The sequence below is a fragment of the Sphaerulina musiva genome (assembly GCF_000320565.1).
Source record: "Sphaerulina musiva SO2202 unplaced genomic scaffold SEPMUscaffold_9, whole genome shotgun sequence".
Taxonomy (NCBI): Eukaryota; Fungi; Ascomycota; class Dothideomycetes; order Mycosphaerellales; family Mycosphaerellaceae; genus Sphaerulina; species Sphaerulina musiva.
The window spans coordinates 1,093,700-1,117,007 of NW_016017391.1; the positions used below are offsets into that span (position 1 = coordinate 1,093,700).

Genomic DNA, 23,308 nt, shown 5'->3' on the forward strand with positions numbered 1-23,308 from the left:
TCCAAAATGGAAATTCGAGGGTTGCCAGAGTCGTCAAATTCTTCGACCGTCCATATAGGTTCTGTGGAAGAACGAACATACCTTCGTAGATCTTTGTAGCCTTCGCCCGCTACGCCCCTAAGAGGCAACTCTTCCTCTTTCAGGCGCCATCATGCCGAAGATTTCGGGGGCAGTGAGCGACTCGTGTGTAGCGGGTTTTCCAAGATGGGGAATGTAATGTAAAAGTCGAGCTTGGCGGTCGCGTGACACCTACGCGCTGCATTCGGTAGCTACTGTAGGTACATGTAGGTGATATGTATTATGTAAGGCAAGACATCTAAGAGACTACCTACCTACCTGACCTTAAGACAGATCTGTGTAACGCGAGAAAGTTCCAAAACACCCGCTAGCGGCCGTATGTGAGTTGACCAATTCTAGTGTCTTGACGAATGGAGATGCAGCCGACCGCTTGCAATTCTGGTATGTATCTTGCAGCGCTCAGCATACGCGCTTGTTGATCGAGATCAGTACCCCAAGTTCGGACAGGCGCGAAGAGGATATATTCTCCATCTTGAAATGGACGAGACATTGAGTCGGCGGGAATTGGTGTGCGAACAAAACGTACGGCATCGACAGCGTAGAATAGAGCTCCTACATGCATGATCATGAATGACTGTGCTGTCCCAGTCTGCGCTGAAGAACGAATCCCTATGTCGTTCAGGCCATCTAGTCAATGAATTCCTCCGTCTCCTCGATAATCTCTTCGAAGATCTCCTCCACAACTTTGCTGTCACCTTCATCGTCCTCCACAATAAGAGCTTGTTGCTCAGGCGTAATGTCAGGCAGACCGGCATCGAGCCTCTCGTCCAGCAGCTCGTCCATCGTACGCTTTCGCCATGCGAGCCACTCTCCGAGCTGGCGGCGGCGGTTCTCGATGACTTCCTTGTCGGCAGAGCTCTTCTTGGCTTGATCAAGCTCTTCGAATATCTTGCTGTATGTCTTGAGGTTCTGGCGAATCTCCTTCATCTCCTCTTTACTAAGAAGGCGATTCGGTCGTGGACGCCACGTGAACTGCTTGAATCCCTCAATAGGCTCCTCGCGTAACGTCTGGCCCGCAAAAGTGTACAGATGATAGCCGTTTTCCATGCGGTGCTTCCAGACAGAGGCGCTGGTGGCGACAAATCTGCCACTGGGATCCCACTCGATATCTGTGATTCCGTAGTGATCGGCCGTGTTCATCAATTGCAGGTTTGCAGCGAGTTTCTCCTCTTTCTCATCTTTTGGTCCTTCGAAGTCGAAATCCCAGAAGTCGAGATCGAAGCTCTGCTGGTTGAGAACGGTCGCGACAATACAGAAGCGGCCATTGGGCGACCAGTGGATGGCATTGTTATTTTTCTTGTCGACAGTGCGGATGAGCTTGAAGTTGCCAGGATTGTTACCCTTGACTATTTCAGGCGCAAAGAACGAGACAGATGTCTTTGGAGGTACAGCAGCGCCCGCAGGCACTTCACCAGCAGTGATGAGCACGAAGCGGTTGCCCTTCGGCTCCCATGCAAAGTTGATAACAGTGTCCTTGAGCTCGTCCACAACTTCGACAGGCACGCCCTTTTCTTGCACACGGAAGATCTCGAGGTTCGTGGCAAGCGACTTCTTGGACTTGCTGTGACGATCGACCTTGCAGCAGAGGAACTTTGAGTCGGATTGCCAGTGGAGCTTCGCATCACTCACGTTGAACAGGTTTCGAGTGCGAACGACTTCCTTTGATGGAACAGACATGATACCGACCTTCGCTGGATTGGAGCCCAGCTCAGGTGTCCAGTATGCAAAGAGTTGCTCGTAGTCCTTATGTTCCACACGCTTGGGCGTTGCTGGGCACCACTCAAAGTCCTGGACTCCTTCGATCTTGATGCTTACCTTGTCCATAAGTCTCATGCTGGGTAGTTCGTAGACGGAAATGCTCTGGCCAGTAGTCATGCGTGCAACATATTTTGAGTCCGCGGACCACTTGAAAGCTGGCCATTGGATCTTCTGCTTAATAGGGTTGCCTTCGGGGTCGAGACCAGGGCTGGGCAAATCGAGTGTGACGAACGAACGAATAGGCTTGCCAGTTGCGACATCCCAGATGATGTAGTTCTTGCCGTCCTCCTCGAGCGACAGGATAGGGTTGCCCTCCTCGACGACCATGGGCCGGTGAGACCAAGTTGTGATGAACTTCTCGTCCGGTGAGAAGTCAACGAGGTTGACACCAGGGTGCATGAATCGCTTCTGCCTCGACCACTGTTGACCACCCCAAAGCTGAACACCCTGCGCGTGCATCGAGGTCAGGAAGGTGCCCTTTGGCGACCACTGCACGAAAGACTCTGTCCAGTGCTGACGATCGACCACCTGCTCTGGCGCGCTATCCCTCTCATTCCAAAATACACCCACGTTGTCTCCACGGTACATCACAAACTGATCTCTGCCTTCCGAGTCCGCCAACCACCAGCGCAAGTGCTCCTTCTCCTCGAACGGCGCAATTTCTGGCTCTCGGTATGTCTCGTCAATCTTGCCCTCGCGTCCGAAGCGCTCGATATCCGTGAGCTTGTTGACAGCCATTGTGTGCTTCTTGTCGAGCGGCTGGGCATGCAACTGCTTGACGGCGACAGCGGCCTGTGCTGGGGTCTCGTACTCCACGAAGGCGAATCCCTCCGTGTTGCCCGTCTCGCCGCTGATGGGCATGAAGACGTTCTCCTCCTTCGTCTTGCCATGCTTGGTCAAGCTGCGCAACAAGAACTTCACCAACTTGTCCCTGCTGGCCTCGGGCACCTTGGGCAGACCGTCGATCACGATGAAGGTGTCGAGGCCTTCCTCCATTACTGTGTCGAACTTCTCGATCAGGTCGGAGAAGTCAATCTCATCGTCGTCTACCTCGTACTCCGTCTCCGGATCGAGGTTCTCGAAAGATGGCGCCATGATTGCGGTAGGAATGTCGGTGCGCTTTGCGTTGAAAGCGCTGGCGTCGTCGTCCTCTGGCGATAGGATTGTCGTTGCGTTGTCGCGCGTTTCGAATTTAAAGTGTCGATTTTGGCCCCACGATTCTGCCAAGACCACATTACATAAGGTGATTCAGAAAGCAGACGACACGTACGAGACGCCTTCTGACTTCCTCAACTGAATTATTGGGGATGAAGTATGGTGAATGTCTACCAGGTATGGATATGAGTCTGAGAGTTGAGTCTAGTAGATATACATCATCCTCACAGCTAATCCTTCGCATTGTGCTCATTCATCTGTTTCACTAGAACATCCACATTCCCACCAACCGCCTCATACCATTTCGGATCAATATGGTTAATACTCAAATAAGGACTTTTATCCATCTCTCCCGGCCCAGAACGATCCTGCATGGTCCAGCCCATTCCCAGATGTGCCCAAGGGTTCGAATCGCGATACTTGATTTCAAAATCCTCGTACCGCGGCCGCCCAATCACTTGATGATAATGCAGCGAACTCCCCGGCCAAATCGCGTTGACCCTCCCCGTCTCGTTGTCCTTGTACCAAGATCTGCAATCTTCTTTCCAGACGGTGTGCTTGATCCACTCTTGTACATGCTCGTTGAAGCTATCCGTGATGTCTTGCCGAGGTGTCCAGGAGCTAATGTTCTCATTTTGCATCTTCTTGATTATGTCGATGGCGTAGTCTGAAACGGTATGGAGAGGTCCCATCACAGAGCCGTTTTCAATGGGCCAAGTAGGTCCAATGAAGGTCATGAAGTTGGGAAAGTCGGGAACGGCTAAGCCGAGATATGACTCGGGGCATATCTTCCACTTGTCCTATCTTCTTGTCAGCAATAATTTCCCCTGCGTGGGAGAGCCGTGTCATCATCATACCTTGAGATCGATACCGCCCTTGCCCACAATAGGAAACCGTGGTCGGTATGACACATCGAAGCCTGTGGCACAAATGATTGTGTCTACCTTCCTCTCCACCCCATCAAATCCCACGACGCCATCTTCGGTACAGCTAGCCACGCCGGTGAAGTGAACATCAACATTAGGCTCCTGAATGGCCATCATGTATGGATCTCCAGGTGTGATTCGTCGGCAGCCAATGCCAAATTTGGGAGTGAAGCCCTCCAGTAATCTCTTGTCCTTGATGAACTCCGCCATGCGTGCTCGATTCATCTCCTGTCCATCCATTTGTTCTTTTGTGCCGGCATAAAAAACTCCCCACATGCCATTTACCTGGTCTTCGAGGGATTTGGCGTGAGCGACCAAGGCTTTTGGATTGCGCCGGTACTCATCGCGCTCTTTCTGGTCGTACTCCTTGGCATGGCCCAGGTCCTTGACGAGTTCCACGAACCATACACTGCTCTGTAGTCAGCGCTATGAAAACTGGGGATCAGGATTTCTCCAAGCTTACCCGGTTCTCACGAAGATGTCGAGATGTTTAGTATGAGGTTGCATCGTCGGAACAGTCTGAACTGAACTGGCTCCGGAACCAATGACCGCTACTCTATCGTTTGCCCATTCTTCCTTCTGGTACTCTTTTGGCCATCTTGCAGTGTGCACGACCTTGCCTTTGAACTTGTCCATCAATCCCGGAATGTCCGGCCTACGAGAACACGTGTGACAGTCAGCAGGTGCTGTAGGACACTGAATGCTCACAGCCACTACCTACCACTTGAAATTGTTCAGGATGCCAGTTCCATGCAGAAGGAGATGGCACGTATCCTCAAACTCTCTGGGTTCCTGACCTGGTGCAGTCTGTCGCAGCTTCACAGTCCACTCGCCATTGTCATCGTTCCAGTAAGCTCCAATGACTTCTGTATTGAAGACCATGTACTTCCGAAGATCAAAGGTGTTACAGACTTTGTCCAGGTATTTCCAGATATCTGGCGAGTGGGCAAAGAATCGAGGCCAGTCCGGGTTCAACGCAAATTGATAGGTATACGCGTGAGATGGAATATCACACGCGCAGCCGGGATACCTATCCTCTTGTCAGTAGATCTTTGACGCTGTTGGAATGCTTGCACGAACCTATTCTCTAGCCAGGTGCCACCGATGTCTTCATTCTTCTCGTAGATGACATGCTCCACGTTGGAGGCATCTTTTTGGAGACGGTATGCCAGCAAAATACCAGTAACTCCTCCTCCTATGGTAAGAACACGCAACTTTCGGTTCTTCGGATCATCTGTCATGGTCAGTCGTGCCCAATCGACCTGGGCGGGGAGCACAAGCGCGTACTGTAGGTTATGTTCTGGTTGATGGAGTAGCCTGATGAACCAGGCTGCGAGTAGTCAAATCTATGTCCCGCAGCGATGCCATTGAGGTCTGGTGCCATGTTGGAGGTTGCAGGTGCAGATGACCGTGGATAGAGAAGAAGGAAGAACTAGGAAACGGGCACAGAGGCAAATCGAGAGGAGGATCAAGACCTACTACTTCTACTTCGACAACATCAACGACGGCAGTTGAGCTGTAGCCTCGGATCCATTATTGAGGTGTGGGCTATCTCTACCTCCTACCGCCGTCCATCTACCTCCTAGTGCAACTGTGGAACGGACAAGGCCAGGATTTCTACCCATAACCAAATCCCGTCCCCATCTGAGCGGACGTGCGGAGGTGCCATCTGAGGAGCCAAGCAAGCAGCAGGTGGGTCGCTGATGTTGCCGTCGTGGGCGACCAAGAAGCAGGAAAGGGGCGTGTATCCGTGTTGCTTGCACATATTGACGCCCACCTATACCAAGCCATACTGGTAGCGTATTAGTTTCCCCACCACATCGCATTGCTGGCCTTGCAACACCACTCGATCGTCTTACGCAGCAATGCATCACATCGACTCGGCACACTCGAGTTGTGCACGGCATAATGGCACTTGTGCACGATTGGCCCGGTACGCGAGGAGGAGGCGTTGAACGCGGGGCAGGGTGGGGTGGGGACGGAGGCCGGTGGGACTTGGGCCCCCGTTAGTCGTCATGACCACGAAGGATACATGTACAGGTACCAGTATTGTGCTACCACACTTGCCGGTCCATTAGGTATTGCTGGTCTCAACACTGCGCTCGTGGATCACCCTGCCCAGTGATCATGGAATGATTCGATGCTCGAAGCTCCGTAATAGACTGGCGAGATGCGCAGGCAGAGTGGATCCCTGGTTGCCCGTGCTATTACCAAAACCCACCCACTCTATATCCGCACCTCTGGGCAGAGAGTCGGATGTGACTACCGACATCTGCGCTATCGGGCTGGGAAGTCTTTCATCGAGAGTGGTGTGATTTTCAGGAGCAGACACATATGACTGCCAGCCACGTTGGCGTGAGCCTCGCTGCTGGTCCCACACGTCAAAGTCCTCACTCTCGTCCTCATTGACTTCTGCAGCCCCCGTGCTTCCTGATGACAAAGAGTGGTATTCCTTCCATGCGTGTCTAGCAATATCGCTACGTCGTGCGATGACTGTCTGGTCAACTCCAGATGAGGCGAGGAACGCAATACCGTAAGTCCATTGCTTCATCTTCATGACTTTACCAATCCGGTCTAAGTGCTGTAGTGCGAGAACACTTTGCAATGTGAAGTCTGCAGTCGGCTCTTTCGGGGAACCTAGGCTGGCAGGAAGCTGCATACTGGCCGGTTCGAGTGGGATTTGACCCGCGATGTAGACTTGGCCGCCTGCCGTCTCTCCCGACGGTCGTTGCTTGATGGCCTGCGAGTAAGGTCCAATATTTGCAGGTGCCCAGTATGATCGCGACTGAACGTGCAACCCTTCCCTTTCGCCTGGCGCCACCACCATGGACACAGTCAACAGTGCGTCACGCGGTAGCACATCAGCACATGCAACAGTGATCCTGGCTGGCGGATTCGGCCTGCTGAAATAACTCCCATAGACCGGGTTGACCGCGGTGAAATCAAGCATGTCTCGAAGCACAATGATCGTGTTTACAACATCATGTATTGAATGACCCATGCGAGCAAGTGTGACCAATGCACCATCCATTATCGCCCCCATCTGCATGGCTGCAGTTGCGCCTTCAGCAGTAAGATTGGTCAGAAGTTCCGCGCCAGTCTCGATCTGGTCGACTCCTCCAGTAGCTGGCAAGACCGGTGGTCGGGAAAAGGCTCTAATGGTGTCGTCTGGCTCGAAGGATTGCTTTGACTTGAGGGATTGTAGCATCTGATCGAATTCCGTATCGAGAAGTGGTGGCACGCGGATCGCGGGTGCGCTTAAGGCTTGACTGTGCTCTGCGCTGTGCAAAGCGACAGAAGCCTTTCTCAGTTTCACAGAGGCACTACCAGCCTCTCCGGGCACTATATCAATGTCTTCAGAGGCGATCGTGATTCTTCCTTTCCACAAGGGCGCCGGTCCACTTATGGCCAGAGTTTCGAATTCGCCACCTTCGCCTAGTACTGCGCCATCTCCAGTAGTGCCGAAACGTTCTGCAGCTTTGCTCAGGCGAGATATGATACGTGCTTCGGCGACGTTCTGCCAAAGGAAGCTTTCGTCCAGGCCGCCTGAAGCCACCTTGATGATGCGTGAATCTTGACCTACAGCTGCCATATCTTGGAGAAGGGAGGTGGGAGTCTGGGGCGGGAGTGAAGGCCACTGCCATAGGTAGGATAGAGGCGTCAGGCCTAATCGCAAGGCAACAGACTCGACTCTTGTGCGCTGGTAGTCCGACAGAATGGCTCCCGTGCTAACTGCATTGACTTCGGGGTGGGCGGCAAGCACCTTGTGTAGCAGGGGTACTAGCGATTCGGTCTCGTCCTCCGAGTCGCCATGGTGATAGTCTCTCTCATGTACAGTCGCAGTGCCTTGAATCTCTTGTCGATACAGGGGCAGCCCGAGAGCCTTCTCGTATAATGGTATCACGGCGTGTCCGATGGTTTGATACATGAAACTATCCAGGTCTTCTGCGTCTTGTGCCTGCGGGTGCAGGTTGGCAAGAGCAACGACTTTGTGGCCATTTGCGAGACAGTGGAGAATGGAAAAGAACGAGTCCTTACCGCCAGAGATGAGCGCGACGACGTTCAGAGACGCCATACCTGTGCTTGTCTAAAGTCGGGCACGGTTTATGACACGATATAAGCAGATGGCTGAGCACAACCTCGATAAGCATTCGTAGCTGGTGTCTAATACCGGTCAGAAAGCGTCTCCAAGGTGCTGTTCTGCAGTGTCAGAGAGAAGAATAGCTACAGAAGAAAATTTGTCCGGCATTCAGCTCGCCAACAGGACCACGCAAGAAGCTGTCGAGTCGGAATTGAGCTGAACGCTGGGTTTGCAATGAGTTTGCTCTGTGAACAGCCTGACACACGCTCTATCACGGGAATAGACGAGCGAGCAACGTTTTGGGAAACTGTATTAGGCCATTCGCCGCACGAAGAAGAAAAGGTCGAAGAGATGGCGCCGAAGGAAGATTTTTGTACTCGCCCGCGGTGCGGCAGGCGCACGGCCGCGGGAGGAAAGCGCCAGTTGCCGTCAAGAGTCTTGGCGTGCCCGTCGAACTGCATGCGACATTACCTAAGGTACCACTACTCTAGCAGACCCGACCTTGGACTTTACATACGATGTCTTATGTGTATTGGGGACTTAGGGGGTTCATGGTGATCGATCCAGGTACATAGGGATACAATGAGCGCCATGTGGATGGTTAGGTGAGGTCATTTGGGATGCTCTTACTGGCATCACACTTGATGAGTACTGTACAGCAATATGTACTTTTGAGCTGAATAACGGGAAGCTTGTGTTGTTGGGGAATATGACAAGAGGCGAAGAATCGGAACAATGGCATACGACAGGCAACCATACCAGCAGCAGATTTAAGGTCATATATCATTGTCGCAGTCTCGTGCGGTACGAGTGTACAAAGTATGCCATTTTTCCGAGCTCAGCTCTGCTGATAGCCTAGCAGTGATCGACTACATCAACCCTCTCCAAAGAGTTCGATATTGCCATCGTCGGCAATGTAAAGCAACACTACTAGACACAAGCAGCTCTCTGGGCTACCATTTCGATTTGCCTGTCTTTGGATACCGAAGGTGCGAAGAGAAGAGTACCCAGCTCGTAGGCATACATCATTTTGCGCCCAATATTGCCGGTATCGTTTTATGCAGAACTTGTCCAACACCGCCTTGCTAAGGTCGCCAGACGTGGGTAAGGCGATCGAAGTCAAGCGGGCCAGACTCCAAAGAGCGGGCGTCGTCCTATGCTACTACTGGTATCTAGTATCGGCAGGTCTTTCTGTTACTGGCAAAATCTTGAGCCGAGCATTACACCTCCATCGACGCACAGACAAGGCAGAGTTGGCTACAAGATACCTCATAGCCGCGATGATGAGGGCAAAAAATGTCTCTTGAGGCCATTCTTCTTGACGAGGCAGACATCAATGACGCAGGACCAGAAATCGTCGTGTCGCATCTCAGACCCGCGGAATGATCAGCGTCTTGCGGCAGTACGTGCTGCTGTGACAACTGCAGGTGGGCTGTCACTTCTCGAAAACTTTGACCCGCGATCTAAAGGAAGATTCCATGTTCGGTTCCTGAAAGGTCTTGGGAATCTCCCTACTGTTATTCCTCTCAGCCCTGACTTCCTCGAATGTGTTGCCAGCGCAGGACCCTGGGTTTCAGCGTGTCTGCCGTGGGGCATAGAGTCGGATATGACTCTTCCAGAGGCAGAAGCAAAATCACAGATGCATTCAAGCTGTCAGACACGTCCCGCATGGAACCTGTCAGATAGGCTCATGAAAACACCAGGTCTTCGTTAAAGTCCCTTCCATTGAAAGAATACTTCTCCTTCGCCTCATCGCTCATCTCTGGCTTCTCTCGCGACGCATCTCTGATCTCTGTTGTCCCCGCAGGCTCGTCCCCCTTTTTCTCAGCCTTCCCATCCTTCTCGTCTTCCGCACAACCACAGTCGTAGAAGTCTCCGATATTGTTGCAGTCAAAAATCTCCTTCTTCAACCGCTTGTTCACCTGGTTATGCACATGACACGCCCAACCTGCAGCTGCATTGCGCGAGCTCGTTTGCGGCGGAAACTTTTTCAGCAACTCTCCAAAATGCTCTGCACACTCTCCACACGGATATACACGCTGGAAGGCGTAGATGAAGGTACGCAAGGTCTTGCTCTCTTCCTCGGTTGGCTTTTCTGGAAACCGAGCCATGACAGTGTGGAAGAACTTCCACGTCGCACGTCCGAGTTCTGCCTTTGCCGTCTCATTGCCGAGTTTAGGAGCGATTGCGTGGCCACTGAGCGCAATTTGATCGAGCTGGAGGGCGCCATCGACATGCTGCTGGAGAGGTTGCGACTCACGTGCGGAATTAATGATAGCGTCGTTATTCACCTTCTCTCGCAGGCCACGCATGCCCGTGATCATGCTGAAGAAGATGAGCATGCACACGACTGCGAGGACGGTGTAGTATCGTCGGGAGGCCATCGTGTAGGCGGTGGGGGGTGTTTGGTATGCGCTGCTTCGGTGTCGATGGATGGTAGTAGTCAGAGCAGCACACGTATACGGTATAGGGGATGCTACGCGGTGGACGCGAGATCATCTTTGACGGGTGGGGGGACCTTGTCGCGACGTTGCCACGACACGAACCTACACCTAAGTATAGAACGCTTTGGCTTTCATTGTCATACAAGCCGGGCGCCGGGCGGTGCCCAATCAAGACTGAGTTGCCGTCACTGTAACAAAGGCTTATAGCAACCCGACTACCTGACCGTTGAGGGTTGAGCAGAGGGAATGTATAGCTGAACCTGAAGATTAAAGGTAGGAGGGCTAAGGTAAGGGCATGTACCTAGCTCCTACCTAGAAACCTTAGTAAAAGTTCAATGAATATTTAGGTAGGCCTGCTGATTTTGTCATCAATCAAAATCTCGGTGCATTTCATCATACAGGGCGTCGTCTCTGGCCCCTGCAAGCCTGGGTTCGCTCCGCTCGGTCCGTTCTTCGGTGTACGCGAGCGACGTCGGCCGTCATTTTCATGCCATTGACTCAAACGATCACCTCACATGGACAGCACTTGTATATGACTGAACCGGCTCTTGGACGACTATTTACTTAGCACGAACGGTATACAACTTATTTACATCCACCCAGACAGTTGACAGCATGACTTCGTCCTTTCCGCCCCAGCCGGTGAACACCATTGGTAAGACAACGCTCGTGCATATGCAACCATACCTTACGCTGACTGTCCTGCAGATTGGGATGACATTGGATTCAAAGTCCGCGAAGGTACGTCTGCAATCGTGTGAAGGCTTCGCCGCGCGAGAACGCGTTCCATAAGTACTGACGATATGACAAGTGAACGGTCACATCGAGTCCACTTACTCCACCAAGACGGGAGAATGGACTGCTCCCAAGTTTGTGCACGACCCATTTCTCCGCCTCCATGGCATGGCACCAGGCCTCAACTACGGCATGCAGTGCTACGAAGGACTGAAGGCCTCTCGTGGACCCGACGACAAGACGATTGGAATTTTCCGACCAGAAGCCAATGCAGAGCGGATGCAACACTCTGCGTCGTACGTCAGCATGCCCGCAGTACCAGTCGAGCTGTTCAAGAAATCTGTGCATTTGGCTGTCAGCTTGAATGCAGCATATGTTCCACCGCACCGAACTGGTGCAAGCATGTACATTCGACCACTTCTTTTTGGATCCAGTGCACAACTTGGTCTGGACCCACCTGAGGAGTATACCTTTTTGGTCTACGTCATGCCCACAGGCGTCTACCACGGCGTTCACCCCGTAGCATGTCTCATTTTGGAGGATTTTGATCGCGCCGCACCTGAGGGTACGGGAAGTGCCAAGATCGGTGGCAACTACGCTCCCGTCCTGCGACACAGCGGAAAGGCGAAGAAAGAAGGCTATGGCATCACGCTGCACCTGGACAGTCGGACACGTACCGAAGTCGACGAATTCTCCACGTCGGGCTTTATTGGAATTCACGGAAACCCTGATCAGGGCTGCACAATCGTCGTGCCCGACAGTAAGAACGTGATCAAGTCTGTCACGAGCAACACGATCTGCGAAATTGCCAAGAGCTGGGGTTGGAAGGTTGAGCAAAGACCTGTAAGCACACCAATTGCAAACTTCTTTCCTCTCCCCTCTCTTCGTCCCTGAAAAAAAATGGGAAAAAGAAAAAGAAAAAGAAACTAAACAAAATCTTCAATTCACAGATCAAATACGAAGAAATCGGAACCTTCACCGAAGTCGCCGCAGCAGGCACAGCAGCAGCACTCGTCCCCATCAAGAGCATCACCATGCAGTCCAAGAACGACACCTTCAAGTACCAAGGTGGAGGCGACGAGCCCGGGCCCGCTGTCATCAAGCTTCTCGCTCAGCTCAAAGGCATTCAGCAGGGCAAGGTCAAGGACGAGTTTGGATGGGTCGAACAAGTCCGAGCGTACAAGCCGGAGGAGTATGTCCACGATGGTGCTGGTGAGGCGAATGGCACTGCCAGTGGGCAGACGCCGAATGAGCTGCCTTGAGAGTAGTGACATGTTTGGGACGAGATCGTTGCTTTGTGGGGAATACGGTAGGTAGGTATGCGTGTAAGGTAGAGTAGACGAGAAACAATCAAAAGTCAAGCTCTGGTTTCGGTTGCGAAGCGCCTGTACTGTATACTTAAGGTAAGGTAGATTATGCTATGATGAACTTTTGTACTTTTCGACAGATCGTGAGTACCTTCCAAATTTCTTTGACATGCATACCTTCCACACGAAAGAACTGCGCTTACCTAGGTACATGTCAGTCATAGTGTAACCTTACCTGGGGCATGTGAAGATGTTGGTGAGATAAAGATTTAGCAAGAATCACAGAGTAATCTCAGCTACATGTTTTTGGAGAAAAAATCAGATTAAAGTAATATATTTCCAACAAGAAAAAAGTTCTACTAGCAAGACATCCCAAGGCTCAGCCAATGTGAATAACTTATGAATAGATATCTCGGGTAAGGTACCTAAGATACCAGGTAAGATTCCAATTACAAAGAGAAAGAAAAAAAAACAAAGCAGCCCGAAAAGAGACACGCAGTCATTCAACAAGCCGCTCGAGTCTCCACAAGTCATTCAAACATTAGCAATCGTAACAGGAGTAATAACAATCCCCACATTGCTTCGACTTTTGCTCGATGAGACCTGTCTAGTCGCAGTAGTAACAGGAGTAATAACAATCCCCACATTGCTCTTCTGACTTGTGCTCAATGAGACCTTTCTAGTCGTAGTAGCCAAAGTAGTAGCAGAAGAAAAAGACTTTGTCTGATACATACTAGGTCGAGCCGTAGGATTTGCACATTCAAAAAATCTTCCTTGTCCACTACCACACATTCGAGCAGTAGAAGATTTGGAGACACTTGGCTTCGTCTCTGTGCTCGATTGGCTTGGGGATGGGCGAGCTGTTGGTGCTGGGAGACCGTTGATGGGGTTAATTCCTACGACGGTCGGCGTCTCGTAGACGATGTGAGTCGAAGTGCTGGTGACAGTCTTTCGGGGCCTTGTGGTGCTAATTGTTGATGCGGGAGCGTAGACAGTTTGGGTGAGCGTGATGGACTGGATGACCACGTTTGGCTGGTTGGAGATGTTGTTGAGTGGAATGTATGCTGCTGCTGCATACTGGCCTGCCAGTAGGGCAGAGATGAGAATGTTTGAAGTAGGCATGATAGTATTCGTAAGAGTCGTGAGCGTGTATGTGACGAGGAATGGAGGGTCTAGTTGGAAGAAATGGTGCAACGGAACTCATTTAAACATATTCTCCATTATTACATGTGACTGCACTACTGAACAATGACTTGTAGGGACAAAGGATTCGGCTTTATCTTCTCACCTTGGCTGAGAAAGTGCCGTATTTTTAGAACAAAGTGTGTGGCAATGAAGGATTATAGCTTTTTGGATCTGCCAACAGTCAACAGATACATGTTGCGATTGGTACGCAGTCTGCATCTCGGTTTTCTGGAATGAAGAGCAAGTCTCACAAGTCTCCATGAACAAACTTGTACTTTCCTCCGCCGCCGAGTGGGTCACCACCTGGCACACACAGGCCTAATCGCCAGAAGTAGTCGCGGTGCGCAAATAGCAGCTGCCAGAGCTTGTATCGAGATGGGATACCCCATGGCTCCGTCGTAATATCATAAATCTCGTCTTTGACAGATGCGAGCAAAGTTGAGTCTTGGCCGGCAATGCAATCCTTGTCATTGTCACCCTTGCAATGCTGCAGATCTACAATGTCGGGCGATAGGTCAGACTTTGATATGTAGATCTCTCCAGCATGCATAGCATATCCCCACTCTGTCAGGGGCAGTTGAGGAACCGGATCGTCAATATGAGTCAGTCTTCGGTAGTTGGTTTGTGTATCGTCAACAGGGACATTCGTCGTCAGGTTAAATCGTTCATCGATGTATTTGGCAAGACCGACGTTTCCAGATCGGGGCTCACCAAAGGTTGTGATCACTGGGTGGTAGCCTCGCGCAAGCAAATCTAGACCAGCCAAAGCCGCGACTGCGCCGCCAAGAGAGTGGCCGACCAGAGTCAGCTGATAGTCAGAATGTGCAGATAGCTGTGCCTGCAGGTCGGGCAGTATCTGCTTCCGCGTATTGAGCCATGAAGAGTGAAAGCCCATGTGGACAGTGCAATTCATGCACTTGGGCTGACCTGCCACACGAAAGGAAGGCTCGTCTCCGTCATCCTCGCCAGGATAGGGAACGTACTTTTGCGGGACAGTGCTCAGATCGACAACAGCATTGCTGATACTGTAAGTGCCTCGAAAAGCGACAACGACTCGCCGCTTGTCGTGGTCCAGGGCAATGTAGCCGCAGGAATCACTCAGAAGAGGTCCAGTATTCCACGTCGTAATCAGTTCGAAGCTGGGAAAGTCACTACACCTGGACAGACAGCTGAAGGGTTTCGAGATACCCCAGCTTGTACTCCCCACACAATATGCGATGTCCACTACGCGAGCGAGCTCTTCCAGCTCTGCGAAGAGTGCTGCGCTGACATTGCGGTTGTCGGCATGTTGGAGCAGCGGGAGTTGCTGCTGGCGGTCGTGCGCGAAGCAGCCAAGAGCACCGAGAACATTCAGGAGAAGGTGTGAGCAGCGCATCGTGGTCGTTTACATGTTGTTGTTGTTGTTGATAGATGTACTCTTGATGTGGTGATGTGGCGGTCAGCTTTCTTCGTCTCCTGTGGGCAGCTTGCTTGCTCTTATGATGCCGGCGGCAAACGCCACCCGACGGCAACCATCCACGTGGGAGATGACTGAGTTTACAAGAGAGAAGAGGGGTTGAAGATGAGAAGGGAAGAAGGTGGAGGAGGAAGAATGGCTGATGATGATGAGTTACTAGGTACTGTAGGTAGTCTCTTTCTTGGCGAAGTGAATTGAAGGCGCTTCCATGCCCATACCACACATCACCTGATCGTCAATGTCGCCAAGCGGAATGACTTCATCGTTGCCGGGCGGAACAGGGACGGGAGACGGTCCAGACGCGGTTGGCGGCATCATCCACATACACGGTAACGGTTGACGGTACGCGTCGGAGGGCGAGCGAGAGGATCATCTTACAGAGTCAGGTAGTCAAAGGAGTTAGCTTCCCAGTGGCATCGCATCCTTTGCTATCTTTGCTATCTTCCTGACGTTTGTAACGACTGCAGTAACAACAATGCCTCTACAGTAAGGAAATACCATCACCACCACTACCACCACACCACCACCGTCGTCGTCGTATCACCACCACCGCCATCACAACGACAACATGAGTGGCGAGGACCCCCGTAAACACGACTTCGATCAGCGCCACGACGGACCTCTCGATCCGCCCACACGAGCCAGTATTCATGTTCACACCGACGACAGCGCCCTGCACCGATCCTCGTCGGATCACCAGAGGCCTAGTGGCACCCATGGCGTACAATCACCCTCGTCTGCTTCCAAGCCGCGCAAGAGCGTGCAATTGCCCGCGGACGAGGCAACCCCCGTGCGACGAAGTGCGCAGATAGGGCGAGATCGCTATGCGTCTCGGCCCTCACAGGACTTTGACGTGAGACGAGATGGACCATATGGCAGACCGAGCCTGACCATGGTGCGGCGCCGCTCTTCTGGTGCTGTGAATGCTCTTAGCCCAGATGCGACCAGAGACCCTACTGCGCCGGACGTGGAGGCACTGGAAGGCTATCAAACCGCGGAAGAGTCAAGGCCGTTGTATGAGCCGCAACCTCCGCCGCTGAACTACAGTCTGTGGGATCGGAGATGGTTCATCGCCTTCTTCTGGAGCATGATTTTGATCGACTGCATTGCTGCACCGATTGTGCTGTATTTCTGTCTGTGGTATCTGACAGATCTCTCTCCCAACGCCGTCTTCTCCATCGTGACGGCAGCCCTAGGAGGTGTCAGTATTTTCGAGTACTTTATCCGGTTCTGGAGGCTGTGGAAAAAGAGCAGCACGTGTAGAGTGCTGGGAGCGAGGAGAAAGTATCTCGACTGGTTTCACTGGAACTTTACTCTTGGATGGGTCATCATCATGGTGGAACTGATTGTGTACGTCTTGTATAACCGGCTGTAAGAAGGAACTGCTAACAGTGTGATAGCGGCACCGTGCCCGAAAATCCTCCTATCCGCCTCCTGGCCATGCCTCTCACTTCCATGATGTGGGTCTTTGGCACCGAACTTCTCGTCGTCGACATCATGCGCTACTTTGAAATCCCGGCCCCAGTGCGAATATCCTCGATTCCCAAAGGCGCTCAACTCCGACCAGCAATCTACAGTATGATAGAAGATGTGGTTGCCGTAGACGGAAGTGGAGGAACAGAATACCGTGAAGCGCTCAACCGACGCTATGAAGCATCACATGTCTTCCGATCTCTTCTCCGGAGGCTTGGTGTCTTCTGGGCAGTCGGAGCTGAAGGCATGGCCGTGGTCACAACCGTATTGGTCTTCACCATAGGGCCGGACGCCGCATACGTCGTGGGCTGGAGTGCGCCTTTCGTGTGGGCGGGTATCTGGACGGTGTTGACCTTTATGTATGCGAAGCACATGCTCAAGAAGGAGCAGCTGGCGTGGACGGCGGAGTTGCAAGAAAAGCAGGGCGCTATGATGATGACGGGATTGAGTGATCGTGGAAGTGAAATCAAGGCTGAAGAGGAGGGACGACCAAGAAACGAGATTGAGAATGGCGCACTGCTGCCAGGTGGCCGTGACCATGCCCTGCAGCCGATACCTTCAGCCATGGAAATTCCGACCTTGCACGACACGCAGCCAGACGCTGCGCCTGACACCTCGCGGGGGAGATCATTTGATATGGATGCGCCAGGGGCGACTGCAGCGACAGAAGAACAGGCCACGAAGTCGTAGCGCCCATCTTTCCAGGGAGGTTTACATGAGAGGGAATGAGCATCGTTTGCATAGCGTTGATTGAATGAATTCTGCATTGCAGGTCCCAGATGGGTCCTGCACACTTTCTTGCTTATGTAAAAAAGAAAGAAACACGAAGAGAGCGAGCGTGATGAAATTGTTGGGAATTACCATTACTGTAATGATAAAAGAAGAACCTCTATAGACTATAGATTGCAGGCACAACAGAAACAGAGAAGCTTGTTCCAGCCAGTGAGTGCGACGGAGTAGCACATAATATAACATACAAGTGAGGTGAGAACATCTAGTTTGAAACAACCATTCGAGGAATACTACACGGGATATATGATATATCATATCCACATTCATATCCGAGGTACGTACGATGAGGGGTATATATAAAAATAAAGGCAGACCTGAGGTATCAAAAGCCATGAATGGGTACCTTAGGTAGGAGAAAGAAGCCCACATCATCTCCTCCTCTTCCCTCCCAACGGCTGCACATTCGCCGGATCCTCAAATCCCACCTGAAAACTCCTCAATTCCACCGTATCCGTCGCTCCTCCTCCTCTACTATCACCATGACCCATTCCCCCCTTATACATGGACCTCTCATCCGAAGCCGAAGCCGAAGCCGAAGAAGATATCATCACCTCTCCATACCTCACGGGTTTCCTCCCAGCGCCTTTGACCAATTCTCTGACTTCAGCATTGGGATGTTCAGCCGCTAACAAGGGAGCATTAAAAGCTTTTGCAGTTTCAATGGGACTCATTGTGACGTTTCTTCCGAGTAGCCAGAAGCCGTTGAAAGTGGCTAGGACAATTCCCATGGCGATGAAAGTCAGAGCGACGGCGATGGCGAGGTATTCGAAATGGGATTCGTAGACGGTCACGGTGCGGAGTTCGGTGGCGGAGAGGAGGGGTTGTAAGGAGGAAGAAGAAGAAGAAGAAGAGGAGGAAGAGGAATTCCCTTGGGCGAGAGATGTGCGAAACATGAGATCGCGGGCTTGGGCGAAAATGTAGGAGGATGGGTCGGTGAATTTGGTTTTGCAGAGTCCTGTGCCGTAGTCTTGTACGTCGGACATATCTGCGAATTGCGCCGTGAGACTTCCCGTCGAGGTCATTTCGTAGCCTGCTGCACCGGCGAATCGCATGCGGGTGGCAGAATTCAATTTGGAACTGAGGGCGTAGGCGAAGCCTCCCAGGGGGGAAGGCATGCCGAAGCCGGATTCCATGGGCATGGTGGTGAGAGAGAGGACTTTGTCGTCGGAAAAGGTGGATTGTGGTGATAGAGCGACGGTGGATTTGTTGCCGTCGATGGTGACGGGGTATTGGACTGTTGCTGCGCCAATGGTGCAGTTTCGGACTTGGAGTTGGCCTTTGCCGCATTCATCCCCGTTCTCGGGCTTGTATTGGAGGTTCAAGGTGATATTGGCGGGTGTGATTGCGCTCCAGCCGAGGGTGACTTGGAACACGTCGAGGCCGCTGAAGGAGTCGTCGCTCATGGAGCCATCGCTATTCGTCGATAAGAGATCAAACTCTGCTGTGCTGGCGTTGCAGCTGATAGCAAGTCCTGCAGCTTCTAATGCTCCGGAACATACCCCATCACTCGCACAGCCCGACTGGTTGTAGGTCACGGAGCGAGCGGTGCTCCATGCTTGCACGATGGGAGCGAACTGGGTATCCAGTGTAGTCACCGTGTACGCTCTTCCAGAAGTATATCCTGTAGGATTCTGAAGAGATGTCACAGCCGGGAGGCTGATATTCACATTTCCGGAGAGATAATGCTTCTGGTCAGACGTGATTGTGGATGCTCTCTGCAGTAGAGGTCCGGTGATGGGCGTGATGGCCAAGAACAGGGCTGCGAAGGAGATGTAGTTGAAATGCCTGCCAGCAAAAGCAGCTGCTATCGGACTCGTGCCATGTTCCCAATACCGATGCAGATCGCCAATTTGGGTACCCTCCTTCAGAGCCTTACGCCACCAATAAACCTACAGCACCACGATGAGCGATCATCAATGGAGTGTTGAGAGACTCTGGAGGGAGTACGTACAGTAAGACCTTGACTGAAAGCACCTGCAAGCAGGATATTGCCAATAGTATACGCCATGGACAGAAACAAGCTGGGCGGATACTTCCAACTGTCAATGGGTTTTCCATTTGATGCCAGCAAGATCGCAATCTCCACCACGCCGCAGCAGAAGACTCCCAACAAGCAGGAAATGCCACCCCATGGGATACGTTTGCCGACACCAGGTTGCCACGGATTCATCGTGTGCATGTTGTCCGAGAGCGGAAGATGGTCGTGGTCGGGGTCGCGGTCGCGGTCGCGGCCAGACATTTTTCTGTAGGCCATTCTCGAAGATATGCCGGGAGAAAGGGTGCAAGTGAGGTCTGCATGCTGGTGAAAATCATTAGCAGCAACCGGGGTGTCAATACGATGTGGTATTGTTGTTTTTGACTACTTAATGCTGGCCAAGACAATTGTAGTTTCGGCGACAGCGGATTGGGTGCGTTCGGAGTGCGCAAACGACGCCGTCGCTGTCAGTATGGGACTTGCCACACTTTAAATCTGAAAATAACTGCACAAGGGGTTCCGGCACATCTGGTACAATTGTACCTCCTGGGTCCCCTGGGGGGCTCCCTATTGAGTATTGACCGACCGAGATAATGACTTTTTAGTATCTCCATTGAGAATAATGTGGGGGGCCTCAATTGTCGAGGAATGTCCATAGCTGTGGCTGTGGAGTAGTTCTCATATCAAGGGTGAAACATGACATAGAGAGGATGTTGTTCGGAAGAAGAAAAGAAAGGGTTTGTTTGTGAAGCCTCTTGAAACTCGCTCGATTTCTGAACTGGACTGACATCATGATCCGTTGATGAATTGCTCAGGTACAACCATGTTTACATCGCCAAGCCTCGATATCTGCTCCTGACGTCCCTGACGATCGTCATACCACCATGGACCTCACGCAGATGGCAGAGCCTGCAAAAGTCTGAAATACATGTGCATGCTATGTATCTCAAGATTCATGAGACGGAAAGGAGTGATAACGATGCTTCTTCCTATATGAATAAGTCTATTATAATCACCTATCGTACAAGGGTATATAGAATAGGATCTCGCTAATATCGCTCATCAGAACAGAAGATTGATGTCCAATGTCACACTCGACAGTTTGTAAACATAGGTGTTGTAATCATCACAAATCCTCTCCCTAATAACACGCAGCCGTCACTCGCATACTATGTGCAGGCGCGCTATGCGGCCTTTCGCATTGTGCAGCTTGCTGACGAAGCATGGCAAAGCCCGAAGCATTCATCGCCTGCCTCTTGTGCGCTCGGATCTTCTTTTCTGCGAGAGTGGCATCGTCATCGAATGTAGGACCGCGCAACGTCATGCCACGGAGCGACTGACGAATGGAAGAGGGCCGAAAGCTGACCGGTCTTTCTGCGGCCTCGCCAGACGCTGTCGTCAAGGAACGATTACTCGTCTTTTTAGAAGGACTCCGTCGATGTCTGTAGAGTGAGACCCGAGTCGCTTGTAGGATGACAGCAGAGTCGGGACGGTCTGTGTTCATAGAGTTGAATTCAACTTGTGCCGCCGTGAGCGCTTGTTGAGCATCGATATCGTCGATAACGCGGCTGAAGTGTGCATCAAGAGAGTCGTCATCTATGCTTTCGCGCTCGCTAGCTGACCATTGTGGCTGCGCACTCTGGGCATGGGCAGCTGCAAAGTGCGGTAGCATTGATGCGTAAGTCCTCTTGCAGTCGGCAAGACTCATGTGAGGGTCTGCAGAGCCGTGGAGAGTCTCCGCAAGGATGGTTGCAACAGCCACGCGATGTGTCCGGAACTGGCTCAGCTCCCACGACCAAAGGTGCTTCTGCATGAGGGCATGGTCGCTAATCAACGACGACTTTGTGTACGTCGGTGGGTGGTGTCCGGTACAAGGGCCATTGTGGCGAAAAGTGAAGCCGCAATGCTGAGTCAAGTTGGCGGACTGCAGATGTCTATCCCGGTCCTTTTCGTTGGCAAAGAAGATGCGGCATTCATCACACTTGTGCCTTTTCTCGCTGAAGTTGAGGGAATGTTGGCCAATGTGTTCGGCGAGGTCCTCGCCATCCGACCAGAACCCTTCGCCGCATAGATCACAGAATACCTTGTCGAAAGTGGATGTTGGTCTCTGCAGGAGACGTGTCACGAATGACCTTGTTTGTTGAGTGAAGTCTTCGGCCTCGTCGGCTACACATGCAGAGTCGTGAGCCCGTCGCACCTGCCGACTGTCGTCATCGTGAATGGTCCAATATCGTTCAGACAGCGTTCGTCGAGCAGATGAATCTTCCCCAAACGGAGTGAGGACGGAAGACTGCAAGGCACTGTCGCAGCCTCCCAGACCTGAGGCTAGATGTTTTGGCAGGTATGTGACCGGAAATTTAATGCCACACTCGGGACATGGCTCCATGTCATTGTTATGCTTGAGGCGGACGTGACGCTTCAAACTTTGGGCTGAGGAGAAGACCGAGTCGCATGTGTGACAGGGGTAGTTCTCGACCCCCGCGCACTGCTGAACGTGCTCCGTCAGACGGATTTGTGTGGAATATGACTTGCCGCACGAGCAACAGTAGCGCCCGGAGAAGTCCTTGCCCAAGTCGCAGTGAAGATGCCTTGAAGTCTGCGTCGACTGAGGTGGCTCAGCCTCCTCGTCCTCTTCGTCGTCCCCTTCGAGATCAACCCTTGCAGCTCCAGAAAGCAGTTGAGCTGCAACGCGATGGAACTCGGCAGGGTCGGCGGATTTGTCGGTGGTGGAGAAGTGGAATCCAGGCACGAGAAATGTATTTCGATTTATGTTGGCTTCTCTAGGTTGCAATGGAATCGATTCCTGGACGCTCCCGTACGTCAAAGAGGAAGAAAGCGATAATAGTGGGTTGGGAATGTCTTCCAGTGGCCAATTGTTCTCCTCCATGATAGCTTGTCGCTCAATTGATTGAGTCATCTCGGAGCTTGAAAGTCTAGCTGCTTCTTGGTGAAGCAGATGAGTGCCTTGAGTAGCATGTACGTCGTAAACTTGTGGTATAGCTCCGTCAGTTGTGCCTTGGGGTGGGTCAAACGGCCTTATATGCCATGCGCGGCTTGTAAACAATACTTCATCAGTGGTTAGACGCTGTGGGTCGAGAAGTAGCGTGAGAACATAAGAGCAGGGAAAGTTTCACCAGGTTGCCAGGAGGTATATCCATCATGCCTTCAGGCTCCGATGCACACTATATCTTATGACATAGCTATTCTAAGCTCGCCAGCTAGAGCGTTTTGTGCCGTGGTAACGTTGTGCTGTGGCCTTGATCAAAGGAGCTGGATAAGCGTGGGAGTGGACCAAGTGAGACAGATAACAGTGGTCCGAATTGGATTGGGATTAGTAGCCGATCAACGCATGTAACAATTGGCGCCTTGCAGATCTCTCGCTGTGGTTCGCACAAAGCCACTATCATGCTACATCGAGTTAGTACCCGGAGTGCCCGTTGATACCTTGTGCAACGTGACCAACAGTCGCGGAGCATTTGTGGCGTCTTGGTACTTCTATGACTGTCAACAAGAGGCGCGACGTTGGAGCGATCTCGAGCGCGCCACGGCGCTGTGAGGAGATGTTGTGATCCGAAACCGTAGCTCAGTGGAGTGCAGCCTGCCCCACGCCGAGCATTTGGGGATTGAATGTGCTAGCATTACAGGATCGAATGATCGTGGTGGTAGCGCGAGCGTGGTTTGGATAGAAACAAATCCTTCACGTCCGGCCGCGAGAAAAATTGAGTGATGAGTGGCCGTATGACAGCCAGGTTATCCACTGCACTGCAATGAGGATGCTTCAGTGTGTCGAAAGGTCTTTCTTCCTGCACTGCATTGCATGGCCGTCTTCGATGGTGGCAAAGATGGCGTAGGTATGAAGGCTGATCTCGATGTGTACAAGATGTCTGTGCTCCGCTTTGAATTCCTGGTGTGGTTGTCAGGCTACGGAGCGTGCCGTAGTCTC

At 52.0% G+C, this 23,308-nt stretch overlaps 10 protein-coding genes across 10 annotated transcripts; 2 read left to right on the plus strand and 8 right to left on the minus strand.

Moving 5' to 3' along the window:
• Nucleotides 1-284: 284 nt before the first annotated feature.
• On the minus strand, nt 285-2,988 carry SEPMUDRAFT_91154 (eukaryotic translation initiation factor 3 subunit B). The gene has a single exon (XM_016910548.1). The coding sequence runs from the start codon at nt 2,929-2,931 to the stop codon at nt 706-708; it is 2,226 nt and encodes a 741-aa protein (XP_016758220.1). The 5' UTR covers nt 2,932-2,988; the 3' UTR covers nt 285-705.
• Nucleotides 2,989-3,169: 181 nt separating this feature from the next.
• SEPMUDRAFT_91159 (flavin-binding monooxygenase) lies at nt 3,170-5,301 on the minus strand (the record flags this gene model as incomplete). The annotated part of the gene is made up of 6 exons (XM_016910549.1): nt 3,170-3,791; nt 3,849-4,326; nt 4,381-4,572; nt 4,639-4,947; nt 4,998-5,151; nt 5,205-5,301. 6 exons carry the CDS (start codon nt 5,299-5,301, stop codon nt 3,222-3,224), a joined length of 1,800 nt encoding a protein of 599 aa, XP_016758221.1. The 3' UTR covers nt 3,170-3,221.
• A 14-nt stretch (nt 5,302-5,315) lies between these two features.
• SEPMUDRAFT_151143 (adenine nucleotide alpha hydrolases-like protein) lies at nt 5,316-8,314 on the minus strand. The gene is made up of 2 exons (XM_016906628.1): nt 7,956-8,314; nt 5,316-7,875 (listed from the first exon to the last, which is right to left on the minus strand). Exon 2 carries the CDS (start codon nt 7,843-7,845, stop codon nt 6,043-6,045), a length of 1,803 nt encoding a protein of 600 aa, XP_016758222.1. The 5' UTR covers nt 7,846-7,875; nt 7,956-8,314; the 3' UTR covers nt 5,316-6,042.
• Nucleotides 8,315-9,815: 1,501 nt separating this feature from the next.
• On the minus strand, nt 9,816-10,187 carry SEPMUDRAFT_9478 (Evr1_Alr-domain-containing protein; the record flags this gene model as incomplete). The annotated part of the gene is made up of 1 exon (XM_016910644.1): nt 9,816-10,187. A coding segment is annotated over one exon (372 nt), but the record flags the coding sequence as incomplete, so codon positions are not given.
• Nucleotides 10,188-10,963: 776 nt separating this feature from the next.
• SEPMUDRAFT_151144 (branched-chain-amino-acid aminotransferase) lies at nt 10,964-12,620 on the plus strand. Its single transcript, XM_016906629.1, has 4 exons — nt 10,964-11,097; nt 11,151-11,183; nt 11,254-12,020; nt 12,128-12,620. The coding sequence occupies exons 1-4, from the start codon at nt 11,058-11,060 to the stop codon at nt 12,437-12,439; spliced, it is 1,152 nt and encodes a 383-aa protein (XP_016758224.1). The 5' UTR covers nt 10,964-11,057; the 3' UTR covers nt 12,440-12,620.
• Nucleotides 12,621-13,018: 398 nt separating this feature from the next.
• SEPMUDRAFT_119827 (uncharacterized protein) lies at nt 13,019-13,606 on the minus strand (the record flags this gene model as incomplete). The annotated part of the gene is made up of 1 exon (XM_016901547.1): nt 13,019-13,606. One exon carries the CDS (start codon nt 13,604-13,606, stop codon nt 13,019-13,021), a length of 588 nt encoding a protein of 195 aa, XP_016758225.1.
• A 71-nt stretch (nt 13,607-13,677) lies between these two features.
• SEPMUDRAFT_151145 (alpha/beta-hydrolase) lies at nt 13,678-15,209 on the minus strand. The gene has a single exon (XM_016906630.1). It carries the CDS (start codon nt 15,042-15,044, stop codon nt 13,917-13,919), a length of 1,128 nt encoding a protein of 375 aa, XP_016758226.1. The 5' UTR covers nt 15,045-15,209; the 3' UTR covers nt 13,678-13,916.
• An 808-nt stretch (nt 15,210-16,017) lies between these two features.
• Nucleotides 16,018-17,288, plus strand: SEPMUDRAFT_49955 (uncharacterized protein; the record flags this gene model as incomplete). The annotated part of the gene is made up of 2 exons (XM_016909143.1): nt 16,018-16,475; nt 16,526-17,288. The coding sequence occupies 2 exons, from the start codon at nt 16,018-16,020 to the stop codon at nt 17,286-17,288; spliced, it is 1,221 nt and encodes a 406-aa protein (XP_016758227.1).
• A 392-nt stretch (nt 17,289-17,680) lies between these two features.
• SEPMUDRAFT_91176 (uncharacterized protein) lies at nt 17,681-20,009 on the minus strand. The gene is made up of 2 exons (XM_016910550.1): nt 19,342-20,009; nt 17,681-19,279 (listed from the first exon to the last, which is right to left on the minus strand). The coding sequence occupies exons 1-2, from the start codon at nt 19,642-19,644 to the stop codon at nt 17,759-17,761; spliced, it is 1,824 nt and encodes a 607-aa protein (XP_016758228.1). The 5' UTR covers nt 19,645-20,009; the 3' UTR covers nt 17,681-17,758.
• A 914-nt stretch (nt 20,010-20,923) lies between these two features.
• Nucleotides 20,924-22,123, minus strand: SEPMUDRAFT_31321 (uncharacterized protein; the record flags this gene model as incomplete). Its single annotated transcript, XM_016908471.1, has 1 exon — nt 20,924-22,123. A coding segment is annotated over one exon (1,200 nt), but the record flags the coding sequence as incomplete, so codon positions are not given.
• Nucleotides 22,124-23,308: the final 1,185 nt, after the last annotated feature.

Coding starts and splice junctions, on each gene's coding strand:
- SEPMUDRAFT_151145 (XM_016906630.1), bottom strand. CDS start 15,044: ATGCGCTGCTCACACCTTCTCCTGAATGTTCTCGGTGCTCTTGGCTGC.
- SEPMUDRAFT_91176 (XM_016910550.1), bottom strand. CDS start 19,644: ATGGCCTACAGAAAAATGTCTGGCCGCGACCGCGACCGCGACCCCGAC. Junction 19,280..19,341: donor CTTTCAGTCAAGGTCTTACT/GTACGTACTCCC, acceptor GTGGTGCTGTAG/GTTTATTGGTGGCGTAAGGC.
- SEPMUDRAFT_151144 (XM_016906629.1), top strand. CDS start 11,058: ATGACTTCGTCCTTTCCGCCCCAGCCGGTGAACACCATTG. Junction 11,098..11,150: donor CCAGCCGGTGAACACCATTG/GTAAGACAACGC, acceptor ACTGTCCTGCAG/ATTGGGATGACATTGGATTC. Junction 11,184..11,253: donor TGGATTCAAAGTCCGCGAAG/GTACGTCTGCAA, acceptor CGATATGACAAG/TGAACGGTCACATCGAGTCC.
- SEPMUDRAFT_91154 (XM_016910548.1), bottom strand. CDS start 2,931: ATGGCGCCATCTTTCGAGAACCTCGATCCGGAGACGGAGTACGAGGTA.
- SEPMUDRAFT_151143 (XM_016906628.1), bottom strand. CDS start 7,845: ATGTATCAAACCATCGGACACGCCGTGATACCATTATACGAGAAGGCT.